The sequence below is a fragment of the Lolium rigidum genome, chromosome 3 (assembly GCF_022539505.1).
Source record: "Lolium rigidum isolate FL_2022 chromosome 3, APGP_CSIRO_Lrig_0.1, whole genome shotgun sequence".
Lineage (NCBI taxonomy): Eukaryota > Viridiplantae > Streptophyta > Magnoliopsida > Poales > Poaceae > Lolium > Lolium rigidum.
Genome location: NC_061510.1, coordinates 76,495,264 through 76,514,544, shown reverse-complemented (window position 1 = coordinate 76,514,544; position 19,281 = coordinate 76,495,264). Strand labels below are relative to the sequence as shown.

Here is a 19,281-nt window from a genome sequence, read left to right as displayed (position 1 = left end):
AATCGATTGTCATGGAGATGAAATCGTACACGGCCCCAGGCCCGGATGGGTTTCCGGTGTTTTTCTTCAAGAAATTCTGGGGCTTAGTTAAGTTGGGTGTGCTTCACATCCTGAATGACTTCATCCTGGGGAGGATCGACATTGCGAGACTTAATTTTGGGGTCCTCTCGCTCATCCCTAAAGTCCCTGGGGCGGACAAAATCACGCAGTTTAGACCTATTGCACTCATCAATGTGATCTTCAAGATTATTTCCAAAGCCTTCGCATTGCGCACCGCATTATCAGCCCAAACCAAACTGCGTTTATCAAAGGTAGATTTATTCTCGACGGGGTGCTGGCCCTCCATGAGATTGTTCACGAGCTGAAAGTTAAGAGGCAAGGGTGCCTCCTGCTGAAACTCGACTTTGAGAAGGCCTATGATCGAGTTAACTGGAGCTTCCTCCTTGAGGTGCTTAGAGCGAAGGGCTTTGACGCGGGAGTGGTTCACCGCATCTCGCAGCTTGTCATGGGTGGACAAACCGCGATCTCTATCAATGGAGAAGTGGGTCCGTTCTTTAGGAACAAAAGTGGTGTGCGTCAAGGGGATCCCCTCTCCCCCCTGCTCTTTAATTTCATGGCGGAGGCGCTATCCAAGATTCTCTCCTCTGCGGCCGCGGCGGGACACATAGCGGGAGTTGTCCCGCACTTGATTCCGGGCGGGATCACTCACCTCCAGTACGCAGACGATACCCTGATAATGATCCAAGACGACGACACTCATATAGCCAATTTGAAGTTCCTTCTTATGTGCTTTGAGGATATGTTAGGGCTTAAGATAAACTACCACAAATCTGAGGTGGTGGTCATGGGGACTACCGCGGCTAGGAAACGTCAAGTGGCTGACAGGCTCAACTGCAAACTCGGTTCCTTCCCTTTCATTTACTTGGGGCTGCCTATTTCCGATAGGAAACTCACCATGTGGCTGTTCTTAGTTCGTAAGCTGGCAGGCCGTGTCGAGCCTTGGTGGGGCAAGTTAATGTCGTCAGGGGGACGTCTGATTCTTTCCAACTCCTGCCTCGCCAACCTGCCTCAATTTGCGATGGGGTTGTTCCTCCTGCAAGACGGCATTCATGCAAAGTTCGATTCTCATCGTGCCAGGTTCTACTGGGAAGGCACGGGTCCCAAGCGGCGTTACCACCTGGTCAACTGGCCGGCAGTCTGTCGGCCAAAGGAGTGTGGAGGGCTGGGGCTCCTTAACTCCAAAAAGATGAATTGGGCCCTGATGCTTAAGTGGATTTGGAAGCTTTTCCAACCGGAAAACCCTATATGGGCTCAGATCATCAGAGCGAAATACGCTTCCGCCAACAATATCTTCGAGGGAACGGGACAAGGGGGTTCCCAATTCTGGCGTAGCCTACACAAGATCAAGCATCTTTTCAAGCTCGAAGCCAGATACAGTATCCGCGACGGGAGGCGGACTATGTTCTGGATGGACAAGTGGACTGGCGAGGTCGCGCTTAAAGATAGATTCCCCAACCTGTTCAACATTGCCAATTTCCAGATGAGCACGGTGGCTCAGGTGTGTGGGGCTAGGGGTTCTCTGTCTTTCCGTAGATCCCTCGACCCCGAGGGGGTGCTGGACTGGCAGCAGCTGAGAGGCATCATAGAGCAAACCATCCTTTCCCAGGGACAAGATGGGGTGTCTTGGGCTCTGGAACCTTCTGGATGCTTCTCGGTTCGGTCTATGTACCTGAAGTTGGCTCAGGGGGCTTCCATCGCTCATTTCCGTGATGTGTGGTCGGCTCGTATCCCGCTTAAAAACAAGATCTTCTCGTGGCAGCTAGTTCTTGACAAGCTTCCCACAGCCATCAACATTGCGACCAGGCAGGGGCCTGGCAATGGCTGTTGCAAGCTTTGTGGTAGACCGGAAGATGCGTCGCATATTTTCTTCACGTGTTCTACAGCGATGTTTGCCTGGAGCGTTGCCCGCCAGCTGTTGGGATGCAGCTGGTGTCCCGCTAATTTTGCCCAGCTTTTCGCTATCATCTCTAGTCTGTCTGGTAGATTTAGACGATGTGTGTGGTTGCTTTTCATTGCTCAATCTTGGGCCCTTTGGCTTTTTAGAAACAAGATGACCATTGAGTCAAAGTTCATGAAACACCCAGCTAACATTATTTTTAAAACTATGTTGTTTCTTCAGATGTGGAAGCAGATGTGGAAGCCGCTGGCAAGACCTCTGGATCGACCTTGGATCGAGCACGCGGTGGCCGAACTAAAGCTGCTTCACGACGCAATCAATCCAAGAAGGCTTGATCAAGACGTCTGATTCCCTTCCAGTTACCTTGTGTGTTTATCCGCCTTCGCGGCGTTCGTTGTTGTTTAAACTTGGCCGAAGCTGTAGCGCCGCAGCATGTATCACCTTATCCGTGTTGAACCTGAGGGCTTTATTAATTTAAAGTCGGACAGTCCATGCCTTTTATCTAAAAAAAATATTAGGGGGCAAAGTTATGCATCAAAGACTGTGCAAACTAAAGCGCGTTTGACATTTGGGGAAGAGAGAAAGTATATGTTTCACTCTCCGCGAAAGCTAAAAATGCTTTTATGAAATTATACATATTTCCATGAAGGTGTAGTTTCGTATATGTTATGCAAACCTCAATGAAACATTTTTAGAAAACAACCCAGCGGCAAAGTGCAGTTTGATTTCTAGAAAATAGATGGGTTTATATGCAATTTTGTCGGTAAGCAATGTGAAGCAGTGCAGTGTGCAGTAAATCTATCTAGACTATTCATTTTTCATCCAACGGTTCACATAGGCTAAATCTGCAAACCTGTATCTGTGACTTGCCTCTTTGAAGTCAGCCAAGCCTGCGCCGGCCAAAAACTAGAGGCAACCCGACGGCAGAGGGGCACGGAAAAATGGCAGGGAAAGCCGGCAGCCTCAAGGGCGTCGCCCTCATCAGCGGCGGTGGCGCCAACAGCACGGTCGCCGGCGCCCTCCACTTCGTCCAAGACCCCTCCACCGGTATTTACCAACTCCCTGGAACTCCGCGGCTCTCTACAGCTGCCTCTTCTTGCTGATAAGATTGATTTGATCTCCCTGTGCGTGCTAGGGTACACCGAGGTGAGGGGAAGGCTCACGGGCCTCGCCCCGGGCCTCCACGGCTTCCACATCCACGCCTTCGGAGACACCACCAACGGCTGCAACTCCACGGGTGGGTAGCCTCATCGCGGTATTCCTCACTTTGGTACTTAGACTGTCGAATCGGCGATACTTGTGGTAGTTTTTTTTTTTTTTTTTTTTTTTTTTTTTTGAGATAGATGCTTGTGGTAGTTAAGAGAGATTTGCATCCGGGTATTCTTCACTGCAAGTGACTCAATTTCTCCATTAAGTAGAAATAGAATTCACTTAATTACCAATCCTCCATAAAATTCTCCCGAATGCAACATTGTGATGCATATTTTGCGTAAGCAAAGGCTTGTTCCTGAATTGAGCTGTCTTTTGATCCGGACACACACATAGGTCATGGATGTGAATGTATTATAATTCATTTTACAAATTCAGCTGTGTGCTGGTGTGGACCCGCCAAAAGTGCTGTTTAGTTGCTAAACAAGAGCCCTGGTAGACTTCCTGTTTTCAAATTGGGGTTCCCCCTCTGAATTACTCCATAATGGATATAGTTTAGCACATGTAGAAGTTGGAATAAAGCAAAACGAGTTCGGGCACTATCAGTAAATCCACTGTTTGTGCTCGGCCTCGCGCAGTCTTATGCGCAGATATAGGAAGACCAAAAATTGTTCGGATCTATTGATATTCTATCTGATGCTGTAAGTTGGACCTTGTGAGTATGTTGTTTGCCTGTAGATATCAACTAGGAGACCATTCCAAACTGAATGACTATGAACACAACGTTTGGGGAAGTGCTGTAGTTACATAGCACATGCAGGAAGAAATATTGCATGTCTCAATAGTTTACACAAAACAGAGAAGAGACGACCCACTTCACTTTCCAGAATTGTTACAGATTGTTAAGTAAATGATTTCCAACTCCATGAGAAACAGTTGTGATATGCGCCATGTTGGTCACAATCTTAATCATCTTGGTAGAATTGAATTTTGAAGCATCCGCCAAAGAGAAACCTGGATCTTGACGCGGGGATCTTCCAACAGAATTTTCCTGCTTGTGGAAATTCACACATTTTCTGACAAATGGAACTACTTCAAACTTTAAAGCTGTTGGTGGAATGTGAAGCGACCATTTTGCAATGTTTTGGCAGTAAGCTTGCACAGAATAGTGCAAGTTCTGTGTTGGCTGCAAAACATAGTTTCTAGTGTTGAATTGTCTATTCCTGCCAGCTATCATATGGACTATTGGATACTGCTCTTTTCAGATTAGTCTACCAGTGCTGTACTAATAGATGGGACAGTGAGTTTGTTCATAGGATATTGTAGTTCAGTCATATTTAGACTTTCGATTTAGTCTCTTTTTTACGCAATGGACTAATGGCTTATTTTTTGTGTAACTAATTCTTGGAGCTGAGATAAAAACTTTGTTAAGATTTACCTTTACTATTTAAGCTACATACATATATATATTTTGATTGAGATATCATGTATAACTTCTTGCAAACATCTTATTCTGTAGATAAATATTAAGCTCTGAAGAAGGAAAAGTCAGGTTATGCGAAAACTTTATGGTGTGCTGATATTTTTTTGTTTAACAGGACCCCATTTTAATCCGCATAATAAATCCCATGGAGCACCTATTGATACCGAACGACATGTGGGCGACCTGGGAAACATACAAGCCAACAAAGATGGTTAGTTATATGACTATTCAACGACTCTTTAGGGCTAGGCAACTATGGGTTAAGTTACTGTCTTGAAGTAATCTCTGTATTTTTAACAACACGCTAGTTGTTTATTTCAGGCGTTGCAGAAGTCTTCATAAAGGACTTGCAGGTTCGTTGGACTTAAGGATGTAAAAATTCTTTTGATCATCTTGGTATTGTTTTGTATGTACCAGAAATTCATTTCTCTTGTTGTATAAAGATTTCACTGAGCGGACCTCATTCCATACTGGGAAGGGCGGTTGTTGTTCATGCTGATTCTGATGACCTAGGAAGGGGTAAGCATTTTAACATCACCACTGAAAGTTGGTATTTCTTTAAAAAATTACAAGACCGGCCTACTTCTTATCATCTTATCTATATTCAGTAATAAGATTGATGGAATTCTTCCAGAAAACTTATGATTCTTTGGTGCCTGAAGCTTGTAACTTACATCTCCACCTGCTGAATCGGGACGTGTACTGTGTGTCTGTGTATATAATGTTAATATCACACTTTTTTTTCCCGAGAAAACACAAAGGACATGCGTTTCATTTCATTGAAAAGGTAGAGTTCTGATTACAATCCTCCTAGGAGGCATACAAAAATTACAGGGTAATCAGTGCACATCCCAAGCACATGGATATTGTACATTTATATTGCTTTTCCTTTTGTGTCAAAAAAAAATGCTTTTCCTTGAGCACATGGACTATTCTATTCCCCTATTAAATTGGGATCAGCTTATCAGAGGTGACACTAGAATTTGTCCAATATCTGAAATTTGCCTTGAAGATTGGTGTTCGTTGGATGTTGACGATGCTAGCCAGTAGCCACGTTTTTGTAAAATTATACTGAATTAATTTAGGATTACTGAAGGGATTTGTTCAAGCCTATTATTAGTGTCTGAATATTTTGTTGCGGTGCTAGCAGCAGAGCAGAACTCACTAGGATAGTGCTGCATTACAGGATTACTCTACCACGGGTAATGTCATTCAATACTTGGAAGGCACTGAAATACTAGTTACTATCTGAATTATGTTTCTGTTTTGTGCATAACATAGGATTGTTGAGATCTCATTACTCTGCTAATCACAGTAGTGTAGCAAAATGTTAAGACTTCGGATGAAAAAAAAGCATCTTCATGATTTGTGCCGCATTCTGTCATGTTCCATTGTCATAATGTGCCACAAGAGTAATTTCGATGCTACATTTGACTTCGGTTTTGCACTGAGTTTATGAAAAGAGTATGATACATGCAATGCTTGATACAGTGGTTTCCTCTGCACTCTGACCAAGCTTTAGCAATGCTCTGCTGCACTTCAACTATTTTCTTGTTTTCTGTAACAATTGGGAAACTTCAGATTCGTGATCATGTGTATTACTGTTCTGTATATGTCTGGGCGTCATCTGCATGTTTTACTGCCCCTGACCAAGTTCCTTTGATATTTTGTAGGTGGCCATGAACTCAGTAAATCAACAGGAAATGCAGGAGCCAGGATTGGATGTGGTAAATGGCAACCTTACCATTTCTTTATTAATCTGCAGGGAAGAGTTGGACAGAAAGAGCAAATACTAATCAAATCCATTTGCAAGTCGCTGTTTCACGTAGATGATTCTCTAATATAGTGACGGTGCTTACAGATACGTCTTCCTAAATTGTAGGTATCATTGGAATCCAGCCTGCTGTTTAACCAAGAGCCATTGGAGCTTCTCATGTTGGAACTGTTGCGCTCAGACAAGGAAACAATGATGTCGCTGTTCTGGAGTCTGGACACTTTGAACATTAGTATATACATTTTGATGCAGTATTACCATGATGCGATCATCTGCGCGCTCGCGCGACGGGTGCTGGCGACGATCCCTTGGACCGCTCGCTAGCATGCTGTCGGCGTCCTCGCTCCCAGATGGTGGGAGCTGCTGCTCACGCTCCAGTCGGTGCTTCGTTGGGCTGCTGGGGCCGTGTAACCAACCCTTTTTTCCCTTTTTCCCATGGATTGTTTGGGCCTTAAGCCCATCGGAGCAGCCAGCTTTTTTGTTTCTGTACCTGATGCTTCACCGTTATATCAATGAATGGAGGCCTTGTTTACTCTCTTGGCTCATGGAATTGTCCGTGGGCTCGGTGACCCCTCCAAATGTGATTCGGTGCGGGCTGACATCTCCCTTTTGAAACCCCACCTCCTGGGCCTCCAGGAATCCAAGCTTACCGCGATTTCTGCGTCCAAAGCCGCGACGTTCCTTCCTTCTAGCGTTCGATCCTTCCATTTGGTGGATTCTGTTGGCGCTTCAGGAGGGCTGGTGTCTGCCTGGAACCCTAACTTTTTCACCCTTGCCGCGACTTTACCATCCCAACACGTCCTGTCCCTTGATCTCACCATAAACGATAACGGCGCGACTTTTCGCTTCTCAAATGTCTATGCCCCTTGTGAGCATCAAGCTAAAGCTGCCTTCCTCGATCACCTCTTGACCCATGAACCCGATGAAGGAGTCCCCTGGATCGTTGCCGGCGACTTCAACCTAACCGGCGACCGCGCGGACCGCAATAATGACAATTTCTCTGCCGCGGAAGCAGAACTCTTTAACAATGCGATCAACGAACTGGGGCTCATTGAAGTCCCCCTTCGGGACAGGCTGTACACTTGGTCCAACAAGCGTGCTATTCCTACTCTTATTCGCCTTGACCGTGTGTTTATTAACCATGCCTGGAATGAGTGTTACCCCTCCTCCTCCCTCTCGTCCGCCACTCGTGACACTTCTGACCATGTTCCCCTTGTTGTCAAGGTGTCCTCCCTCACTCCGCAGCGAGGCTTATTTAGATTTGAGCCTTCCTGGGCCCTTCACGACCGTTTCCGGGCGTCTATCTCCTCGGCCTGGGGCTCCACCTTCAGGGGAGACCCCACTGCCAGGCTTGTTGCCAGGCTCCGTCTTTGTAGGGTCGCCTGCAAAAGGTGGACCAAAAAAATCCCTCCCACTGTGCAACGCGAAACAGACTGCCGGCTCCTTATCAACCTTCTGGATCTTCTCGAAGAAGATAGACCCATGTCCATCTACGAAAACAACCTCCGGGCTCTCACTGTTGACGCCCTCCAGCTTTCGATTCGTGAACGTGCTCTCTATTGGAGAACTCGAGCAAAAATTCGCTACGCCTTGGAGGGAGACGAGAACACCAAGTTCTTCCATGCCTCTGCTACTTGCAGGCTTCGGCGTAACTCCATCCCTTCTCTATCCATCGACGGTGTCGACACCACCGACCATCAAGGGAAAGTGTCCATCCTCAAAAACTTCTTTTCCGACCTCCTTGGGTCTGTCTCCCATACGACAGGGGCGCTCGGCTTAGACTCCCTTTATCCTAAGCCAACCCGATTGGGGTCGACCTTAGTGCCCCCTTCACCCCTGAGGAGATTAAAAATGCCTTTACCAGTATGAACAAGCTCGCCAGCCCCGGGCCTGACGGGTTTGGCCCAGCGTTCTTCTCCTCCTTCTTGGAGCTCGTGTCTGCTGACGTCACGGTTGTTTTCTCTTCCTTCTATGATGGCACCATTGACCTTACTCGTATAAACCGAGCCTTCCTGGTGCTCCTCCCCAAGACGGAATCTGCCAACCACCCGTCCCAGTTTCGTCCCATCTCCCTTCAAAACTGCGTCATGAAAGCTATCACCAAAGTCCTCACGACGAGGCTCCAGCGTGCAATCCACTCCTTGGTGGATGCAGACCAAACCGGCTTCCTCTCTGGTAGACGAATCTCTGAAAATATCGTCTATGCTGCCGATCTGCTTAGAGTCTGCCATTCCAGGAAAGCGCCTACCATTGTTTTCAAAATTGACTTTAGGAAGGCTTTTGACTCGGTTAACTGGACCAGTCTCCTGGCGATTCTCCGCGCTCGCGGGTTCGATGATCGGTGGTGTCTCTGGATGGAGCGGATTCTCCGGACAGGGCATACGGCTATCCTCCTTAATGGGGTTCCTGGAGACTGGATCCGCTGTCGTAACGGCCTTCGGCAAGGGGATCCCCTTTCCCCTTAACTTTTTATCATTGTTGCGGATGTGCTGCAGCGCATGTTTCGGGAGGCCTGGAGCTGTGGTGCCTTGATGCACCCCATCTCCCCCTCAACCCCTTGTCCGGTCTTACAATACGCCGACGATACCCTCATCCTCTGCAGGGCCGCCCCCGGCGCGGCTTCCTGCCTCAAGAAAGTTCTCGACGATTTTGCGGCTGCCACAGGGCTTGCTATTAATTTCCACAAGTCCTGTTTCATCCCGATGAACGTCGACCCTGCTAGCGCCCCCTCTATGGCTGCTCAGCTTGGCTGCCCGATCTCCACCTTCCCCCAGCCGTATCTGGGGCTCCCTCTCTCGCCCACTAAGCTCCCAGTCGCTGCCTATGCCCCGCTCATCCAATCCTTCGACCGTCATCTTTCAGGTTGGCGTGCCCAGTTGTTGTCCTCCGGGGGAGGCTGGTCCTGTGTAATGCAGTTTTGAAAAATCTTGCCACTTACTACATGTGTTCGTTTTTGCTTCCTCGGGGTGTGCTAGAAAGTATTGATAAGAGGTGTCGCGCCTTTTTCTGGACCGGGAAAGACACGTGTCCAGGTGCTCGCTGTTTAATTGCTTGGGATAAAGTTGTGTTGTCCAAACAGGAGGGCGGTTTCGGCATCAAGGACCTCCACCGGCAGAACATGTGCTTGCTGCTCAACTTCATCCACCAACTGCACCGCCCTGATCCTCTACCATGGAAATGCTGGTTTTTTTCTCATACAGGTCGGGACTTGGGGGAGCTCTCGAGTTCCCCCTCGTTCCTCGAGCGGATTGTCCAGGAGTGCCTCCCTCTCTATCGTGCCGTCACGCGCGTGACGGTGGTCTCCGGCTGCACCACCTCCTTCTGGCACGACCGGTGGCTCCCGGGGGGCCGCTTGCGACGCGGTTCCCTGCTCTGTTCTTCCACTGTACCCGCCCCCAGGCGACCGTGGCGACAGTTGCCCGTCTTGGCTTCGACTTGCAGCCTCGTCTGACTGCTACTGCGGAGGAGGAGCTCTCCGTTGCTCTCCAGCTCGCTCACAGCGTAGCGCTCCGGGATGGCCCGGATCTGAGGTGCATGGACTCCCCGGTGGCTCCACGCTTCTCCACCCGGCAGGCTTACAGCCTACTCTCCCCCGCGCACCCGCCGGACCCGTCGTCCGGTATCTCCTGGAGCCTGCGTCTCCCCTCGAAGGTGAAGCTGTTCGCCTACCTCGCCGACATCGACCGCTTGAGTACTCGCGCCAACCTCTTCGCCAAGAGTTGTGCGCCCTCCGCAGTATGTGCGGCTTGCCCCGCAGTGGAGACGGCCAGGCACCTGTTCTTCGACTGCCCCATCTCAGCTAGGCTCTGGAGGCGGCTGGATGTCCCAATCCCAGCTGGACAGTTTTCGGTGTGGGACCTGCCGGCCCCTCTCCCCCTTGCCTCGGACTTCTGGCGTGCTGGCGTTGCGGTAACCCTCTGGAGCATCTGGAAGGCGCACAACGATCTGGTGTTCAACGTCGTGCGCTCCTCCCCGACAGTGATTCTCAGACGGGTCTGTGATGACCTCTTACTTTGGCGGTGGCGATATCGTGTTGCTGACCGCCCTTCCCTCGACTTACTGCGATCCTTCATCCTCTCCCGCCTGTGGGAGAGCTAGGATGATCGCCTCCTCTCCCTCCCCCCCTGTATTTCCCCATGTATACATACAGAACGGCTCCTTGGCCATTTTCGAGTAATGGAATAACAAACGGTGGGGTTCCCCCCCCCCCCCCCCCCCGTCACCCTCGAAAAAAATGCAGTATTACCATGTTCAGTTATGTATATGAATACAATTACAAATACTCTTGATATCTGAATAAAATGGGAAGGCATGAACTTGCATGAACCTTGTCCCAGTCGTTAACTCACTATAGGGAACGTGAGGTTCGTCAACTCACTACCTGTACTTGCCAGGCGGTAACAAAGCGAAGTATTCAAAGGAAATTCATATGTTCTACTCTTATGCTTGTCTCTTGGAAGGTCTGGAACGAAAGGAATGCAAGGATTATTCCAAACAAATTCACAAGACCTTCCGGCATCATAGCCAAGATAAAACAAAAATGACACGAAGAAGTGGGCTATCGAAGATGCTACACATTTGAGCTCTATCACTCGTGGGCTGTCGAAGGTGCTAGACATTTGAGGGTTACCCATTCCGGGAGAGTGACCCCATGTGGCTGCCTTTTGTACCCCTCAAAAAATAAAGTGGCCGCCTTTTGGTTTTTTCTGTGTACAATTTCTTTTTGTGAACTATCCTTCATAGTCGATGAGATGAGGTGAACATTTTGCATCTGTTTCAAAAACAAGAAAGATAATTGACGCAATAATTTATCTTTTAAATTTGGAACATGCGGAAATAGACATCTCTCGCATAAGTTTTTTTCTTTTTGAAAAAAAACGGGCATTTTGAGATGGTAATGTTACTGAATGTCTGCAGATAGACGTGGACTTTGCATGGTTATTTCCAAGTGTCACTACGGTCTACTCGGGTTCAAATTTGTGTTAGGAACTTGATCTCCACTGCCAAGTTTTAAAAAATGGCTCATCCATCTTTGTTTGAACAAGCTCCTTGCTGGTTGCTGCAGAAGAATCAAATAATACCCGCGCAATTAAGTAACCTTCTCACACAGTACATGACGTCCTTGACATCAGCCGCCGTGATCGTTTGGAGCCGTGACCATGAAATCGGCGGTCCCAAGACACCCAGGCCAAGCGCTAGCAGCTCGAGGAAGAAGATCAAACAAGAGCAAGAGAACAGAGCAACACCAGTAAATTTATCACTCCGATAATTTAGTACCCCGTACTACTCCTATTAGCCTTCCCGGCTTGTGCCAATGCTGATGCCAAGGTCAGACCCTCGCAAGAAATGCCTGGACGGGAACCGGACACGCCGGAAGGCGCCACGGCCGGACCCCGGCCGCGCCCCGTTCGATGGATCGAAGCGTACGTGCACGTGCCCAAGCAACGATGACGCCGGCGTTCGCGGCGCGACGCGCGCGCAAAACTATCAGCATCTGATTGAGCTTTTGTGCAGGGCGAGGATGGCCCCCTGGAGCTTCCGCTTGGCGCCGGGCAGCGCGATGCCGGCGTCGCGCCGCGACGGCCTGCTACGGACGCCGCCCGCGCGCGCGCGCGCTCCCGAGGCCGATGGCTGCTCGATCGATCGTCTCGGACGCGACCAACTGCCCGGGTCCAAGTCCAACCTCCGCGCGCTGGCTCTGGTCGGTGCTGCCTCGAGAGGAGTAAAGAAACGAGCCCCGTGGCCGAGCCCGAGCTGCCTGGAAGTGTTTGCTGCGCTCGTGCGCGCGCGCGCTCGGTCGTCGGCGTGGGAGGGACGGCGACCGCGCGCGCCGGCATTCGTGGGCAACTATTTTTCTGGCCCTGTCGTCCTCGTCCTGCGCCTCCGCCTCCGCCTCGGCTTCGCCCGTGCGTGCGCTGGCCTCGCCGTGGCGACACCGTTGCTCGCAGAGGTGTGCCCTCCGATGCGACGAGCAGGCCGACCGTTGTTCTCCGATGTCCCGTTGTACGTGTACCCCTGTACCACCGAATTGTAAACGCCGTCTCCCTGCTGGTCCGTGACTTCACCGTATCCGCCGTGCGCTAAGCGCCCTCGCTGAGCCCTTCTCTTCTCGATTTTCCGTCATGAAACTCGTGGTAGCTCTGCAATTTTTTCCTTCCTCTTAAAACTCGTGCGAGCTCTGCACGTATTTCGCCTGAATTCTCTTGCAGTTGCAGTGCGGATCGACAACACGCAGGCACGCGCAGATTCTGAGCAGTGTTTTAGCTGCAGTGTACACATGGGTAAAGGAAAGAGGCGGCTGCAGCACCCGTATACTTTCAGTATGCAGTCTGAAAATACATACGCCCGTGCCACGCCTCAAAAGATCTTTGCAAATGCATAGGAGGGCCTTTTGCCCAACAGAAAGCCTGGGAAATGGTTGATTGCAGTCTAGCTGGCTGATGAGTTGATGCTATGGTCCTCGACATTGTGTTATGTTATGTACCTCTTTTGCTAATTTTTTTTATTCTGACTTAGTTGATTTAAAAGATATTTTGTTTATTCTAATTTTTTCCTTTCTCTTGTGGGTAGATTTAAAGACACCTACATGTGTAAAAACGTTGGTAACCGTTAATATATTTGCAGTGCCTCTTTGGTTTGTAGGATTTGAAAATAAAAAAAACGAAATACGAAACATAGGAATGGGGTGATATAACATGTGGAACCCTGCATAATCGAAAACAAAGAAATCAGGCCTTCTCTAATTCATAGAATTTCAAAAACATAGGAACAGAAAAGACATGGGGGGTCATTGCAATGGCATGCCCATTAGAAACCCATATAATTTTGTATGCAAAAATTCTTGTTTGATTTTCATCACATGGAAAACAAAGGGGTCTTACCAAGAGATTTCAGCAGATGCTAGATTATGTGTAAAATGGATTGCAAATAATTCTAAGGATGAAAATTTTCTATGTGTTTCGGTCCAAAAAGGAAACAACAATCATAGGAAAATTCCTAAGGATTTTGAAATACTCTAAAATTCCTATGGAAAACCCTTAACAAAGAAGGCCTTTGTTTGGTTGCACCACAAGAAAAACACAATATTTATCCATAGAGAAGATGTCATAGCTTCGTACACGCATGTAAAGTTTTCCAAGAGACCTAACCCCCTCTACAAATCTATGTGATTATCGAGAAATATCATTCCATCGAACTAAACAAACTCTATAGAAAAATTCTCATGTTTCGACCACAAAGGGCCTTAGTGCTTATTTGATTCACAAGATTTTTAGAATATATGTATAGAGAAATCATGCATATGAAGGGGGCATGTCCTCTTGATCGCTATAATAAAATAAGTAATGATTCCAATCATGAAAATCAAATAATCTACATAGGAAAATCCACGAGGGTCTAAATTCTCCTGAAAAACCTATACAATTTGGTCGAATTAAAGGATCCCTAGGTGTATTACTATCATGAGTACCTAAAAGAACACATGAAAAAACAAAGAAACTATAGCAATCAATTTGAGTGGATGGAATGTTTCTCCAAAATAGAGTGCAAATTATTAAATACACAAAATGTTCATATGGGTCTATTTCACTCTAAAGAAAAGTGGCTGAACATCATAGGAATGCGATTTTTCTTAGGTGGTACTATTCATCTAATTGGTTAAAAGGAACTTAACAAAGGAAAAGATGGAGAAGGTTTTCCTTTGATATCAACTAGAAAAATATAGGAATTATACAATCCACTTTGACCTATTTTAAGAATTCCTATGCACAAAGTACAAGAGCGAACTGAGTTTTTAGCTCATAATAGCATCATAATTATACGATTACATGTGATTTGGCTTTAATTTTGTTGTGTTTATTGATGTTCTTGTGCCTTTTCCATTCTACGAACCAAACACACAAGCTTGGAAATTCATGTGTTTTTAGTCTTATGCTTTACACATGCATTCCTATCATTTTATGTGCTTTTTATAATCAAGGATTTGTAGATACATCGAAGAGACTCCAAGTAATTGCAATCTTAATCATCAAATGACCTACGTGGAATTTTTTTTCCAAGGGACGATATCCTCTATGATTCAGAGTCCACTAAGAAATAGAGAAATTGTTTCTATGTTTCATACATGTCTTTTGGAATTAGCTTCCCTAATGGAATTTGGAGGGATTATTCCCTTGGTATATTAAAATCAGATCGGAAAAAGAAATCAGAATATCTTGTTCTATTAAAAGTTCATTTTTAATTATTTTTTTACATATTGGTGTATATTGTCCTAGAACACAAAGATTGAATCCAAGACGATTCCAATCATGGTGTAGATATAGATGGTTTTTTCTGTTCTTTTGAGGCCCTTTGGAAGTCATCAAGGTGTCTACAACCATGGAGCATATTCAACGGCAGGAGTCCACTGGATGAGCGAGCTCCTTGTGTGGAAAGATGGGTTATACACAATTGTCCATGCGGATACATACCTTGCATTACATAGCGAGACAAATAGACAATACAAGTATGCTGCACCGAGCTACTTTCGAGTCCAGCAACATTTCAGGGCAGGCGTGGACAATGTCAGCACGCTGTCTATAAAAAGGGAGATTATTTCGTATTTTTCATGTAATCACGTGAAAAGGAGGTATAAGTCTTGTTAGTAAAACACAAATGGAGCAGTGATCGATCCTCCTGGGACAGAACCAAAGCAGCTACTCATATATAGCTTGCGATCTAGGTCCACACTTGAACCAGATCCTGCCTCTGGATCAATGAAAAGCAAGCTTGGTCGCTCACCGTCGCAGACGATCGATCAATTGTTTAGCTGGCCGCAAAAGAAGATTGTTATGCATGCCCACCCTTCTTGGCTTTACCAGAGCTCGAGGAAAAGAAGCTGTTCACGCCTGTGCTGTATCGCAATGCTTACTACCGATTTATTCAAAAGTTTAAACTTGAATTCAGTAAGAAATGATGTGCTCCGTCGACCGTCGTTCAATTCCACGGCCTGCTTTGCTTTGGTGCTCCTTTTTGTAAGCTCTTGCCGTCTTGCGGAGAAAAAAGGTTTAAAGCGTCAACCCTGCTCTGATCATCGCCTCAAAGTAAAACCAACTTACGTAGGAAAAAAACAAATCAAAAGGTATTGGAACTCGTAAGCGTACGTATACATGTAGCTAGTCTCCATGCAATACATGTCGCTGGGCTACATGTGCTTAATCAGTGAGGTGGCCGACAGGGTTACTGTAAAAGATCGGAAAGGAAAGAAAAGGAAGAAACCGTCGTGACTCTCCACGTAATGTGAGCTGCTTTTCTCTTTGGATGTTTGAATTTTTTTCAACGGTCCGTGGTGGCATCACAGGCTGAGTAAGCAAATGATGCGTCGTCATAATGCATTTCTTCCTCCGAATGTGTTGGCTCGTGGCGTTGAGATTTTGAATGTGAAAGAGTCAATGACTTTCGTGACGTGTTTCACAAACGTAAGAGTAACAAACTCCGTAAGAAAAGTTTTGACCCGCGACGACCATGCTTGGTAATCTGAGATGAGCAACATACAAGTTTTGACCCAATAACATGCTTGGTAAGTCAGAGAAGCGAGCAAGCAATCTGAGCAGAAAGGGGGCCGATTTTACTCACAATTTCAGGGATGTTATTTTACATTGGCTCAATGATGAAGAAAGGTATCATAATAAGCATACTAAATACTACTGGGGGTGGGTAGATGTTGCCAAAAAAGATGAACTTAGCAAGATATAGCATTGGAATATGTTGTAAGCTGTATGGAGATCGAAGACGCTCGATCGGCCGGCACGGCAGAATGCACGAGTCTGATCAGATCCTCTGGTGGTGGTTGTGATGGTGGTGCTGCTGCTGGTGCTGGTACTGGTGATGGACCGCTCCGGCGTGCCTGCGCAGGGGCTGCTGGTTCAGTGGCTTGTGCCTGAACTTGTCGTCGACGATGGCGATGAGGCCGCCGAGCGGGGGCCGCATCCTTGCGCGGTAGGAGATCTCGTCGTAGGGCCTGCGGTAGAAGCGGAGGAATGGCAGGAAGGAGTCGCGCTCGCGCTCGACGCGGCGCACGCCCTGCCCGTCCTTGCGGAACGTGAAGGGCGACTGCAGGAAGGACGGCCGCGGCGTCCTCGGGAACTGCTGCTGCGGCGGCGGTGTGGAGAGAGGAGCGGGAATGGGGGTATTCTTGTTGTGTCCCTTGGCGGCGGAGGGTGTTGGCAGCACGCGGTGGTGCTGGACGGCGGTGGTGGAGCGCGCGGCGGGCGAGGCGAAGGAGAAGGAGCGCGCGGAGAGCGGGGACGCGCCGACGAGGGACGGGCTGGAGGAGGGGATGACGGAGCGCGGGTTGGGCATGGGCGCCGCTGGCGTGGTGGAGAGGTACCACGGCTTGAGCGCGTTGTCGGAGACGCTGAATGCGAAGCGCGAGGAGGCTGAGCCGACCACGCCGCCGCCGCCCGGCTTCGGCATGGTGGTGAGGATGGCCGCGCCCGACGGCTCGAAGCGGAGGGACGCCGTGCGCGGGTAGGCGGTGAAGGAGGCGTCCTCCAGCGAGTCCTCGAAGTCCAGCGAGCACACCACCGCCGTCGCCGGCGCCAGCTCGACGAACGGCCGCACGCCCTGCGAACAAGAACACGTTTACTTTCTTGGTCAGCAATGCAGCATGGATGTGATGATATCATGGCCGATGTGATGGCCGGAGTTGGTGGTTACCTTCCACATGACGGAGAAGAGTGACGGCGGGTCGATGACGAAGGCGCGGTGGAGGCGGGCGGGGTAGTAGTCGGCGACGATCTTGAGCGTGCCCATGAGCAGGTTGAGGAAGGCCGACGCCGACCGGAAAAAGCCTGCGCAAACATCATTCACCACAGAGTAAGTAAGATTCGACGACGCGTCCCGTCAACGGCCCAGTTTTGGGCTACGTTCCCACACGCAGACACAGTACACACTCCCGCTTTCCTGCAGATTCTACGGCTCATCGCTTTGCACTCCACGCAGCTCGGCAAAAGCGATTGCGGGCCAATCATTTTCGCTACGAGTTCAAACCGCACCGGCGGGAAGCCCACGCAAGCTGAAACTGTAGCGAAAACCGTGCAGCCGTGGTGCGTAAAGCAACCGGCCGGTACGCACACATACGGTGGTCGGGGACCGCGCCGGAGACAGAGAAGATAAGTGTATGGGGGAGACAGGGAGGGCAGGTTGCAGAACGATTGTGCAGCTCGATCGTGCGACGCGAATGCGCGCGGTGAGAGCGAAGGCTTCGCCGCTCCGGCCGCATGTGCGCCGCTCTGACCTCGGTGGATGGATGAGAGGGCACTGATGACTGCTGCCAGTGCAGAGTCAGTGCGCTCTGCCGCGTTTGCAGTTGGCAGGGCAATGTCAAACGCGACCATTGCTGCACGTTATCTGCCTCTGCTTCCACTTTCCTCTTTGGTCTCAAGGTAATGAACGGGGTGGAGTGTGTGTGCTTACTTGCGTCGAAGAGGAGGACGAACTGGTCCACGAAGCGGCTCATGGACGCCACCGCCACCTCCAGCGTGAACACCAGGAACCGCACGAACCTGGAGCCAACAATCAATCAGTGATGTGTTAGTTAGGTCCGACTCTGACTGTTGCTATGAAGGATTTGAGCGTGATTGATCTTGTACTTACGATTTCTGAGGCTGGTACTTGGGGTAGTCGTCCTGCTTGATCCGAAACACCTGCCAACGACGAAATTTTTTGCAGTTAGAGACAAGCTCGCGTGCACATTTTACGCCCAACTGGAGTATGATTGCTACAGGTCCATGTAAGCGTACCACGACCGGCCGGTTCTCGTCGTCGTGCCCGGCCACGTACGCCATGCCGTCCGCCAGCTCGCCGGAGAACTCGTCGGCGATGATGTGATCTGCGCAAACACAGTTAATCAAAACCGCTAGCCTGCGTCTCCGAACATAGTAACAACAAGGGCGCAACTGTTCCGAACTGTACTTGATTACCAAACGAGATGAGATGAGAGGGAAGCAAGCAAGCAAATAACCCGGCGCAATAAATTCGGACGCCACAGTGACTCGACTAAAATGCACTGGTTCGCAGGTGGGAGAACAGAACAAAAACAGGGCGGGCGCCATTAAATGAACTGCCCCTTTCCTTTCTTCTTCTGTTCACGCCCCACGCCACGGATTTCAAAAAAACTGGACGGATAATCAGATAGCGTACGTAGGAGAGGGAGCGGAATGGAAGCTGGACGAACCTGCTCCGATGGTCTCCCGCCAGGACAGCGCGGCCCGCAGCTGCTTCGCCGCCTTCTTCACGCTGTCCCCGCGCGACCGGAGGAACCGCTCCACGCACGCGTCGTTGCAGTATACCGCCTGAGAGAGGAGAGAAGAGCAAACCAGGAGCGTCAAGGATACGATCGAAGATATGGCTCGCTACGGAGAGAAAGGAAGAGAGGAAGGCACGGCGGACATACCTGCTTGGCGGTGAGCGGCGCCTGCTTGCGCATGGCCTTGCGCACGGCCTCGATCTTCTCCCGCTCCTTGCCGTCCGCCTTCTCCATCGCCATGGCAGCCACCTTCGCCATCTCACTCGCCAAGTGAAGATGGAGCGGGCCGGGTGTGTGTTGTGGCAAACGAGCTTGAGAGTGCGGTGGCGGAAGTTAACTTTCCGGTGAGGAAGAAGAGCAGACGATGGCCTGAGACAGAGGAGGACGAGCGAGTATTATAAGCGGAGCGGGGCGAGGCGAGGGAGCCGTTTAACTAGGCAACAGCCCGAGACGGGCAGCTGACGGCGGTGACGGACGGACGTCTGTTTGTTTGCTCGCGCTGTCCACCGTGGTTTGGTCGTCGACTTTCGCTAATACGTGTCCTTCTTCCCACGGCCGGCTAAGGTGATCACTGCTCCGTGGTTAGTGCGTCATTATTCAGGAGTCGCCCTTTTACGCCTTTGTGTGCTTTT

The 19,281-nt window shown here is 49.2% G+C and overlaps 2 protein-coding genes across 2 annotated transcripts; one reads left to right on the top strand and one right to left on the bottom strand.

Annotated features, from left to right (window-relative positions):
• Positions 1–2,868: 2,868 nt before the first annotated feature.
• Positions 2,869–6,895, top strand: LOC124696951 (superoxide dismutase [Cu-Zn] 2-like). The gene is made up of 7 exons (XM_047229606.1): positions 2,869–3,004; positions 3,093–3,194; positions 4,705–4,800; positions 4,911–4,942; positions 5,033–5,108; positions 6,263–6,316; positions 6,472–6,895. Exons 1-7 carry the CDS (start codon positions 2,899–2,901, stop codon positions 6,498–6,500), a joined length of 495 nt encoding a protein of 164 aa, XP_047085562.1. The 5' UTR covers positions 2,869–2,898; the 3' UTR covers positions 6,501–6,895.
• Positions 6,896–16,170: 9,275 nt separating this feature from the next.
• LOC124696948 (SEC14 cytosolic factor-like) lies at positions 16,171–18,889 on the bottom strand. The gene is made up of 7 exons (XM_047229605.1): positions 18,797–18,889; positions 18,578–18,695; positions 18,144–18,232; positions 17,998–18,047; positions 17,818–17,906; positions 17,059–17,192; positions 16,171–16,965 (listed from the first exon to the last, which is right to left on the bottom strand). Exons 1-7 carry the CDS (start codon positions 18,887–18,889, stop codon positions 16,171–16,173), a joined length of 1,368 nt encoding a protein of 455 aa, XP_047085561.1.
• Between the last annotated feature and the right edge of the window lie 392 nt (positions 18,890–19,281).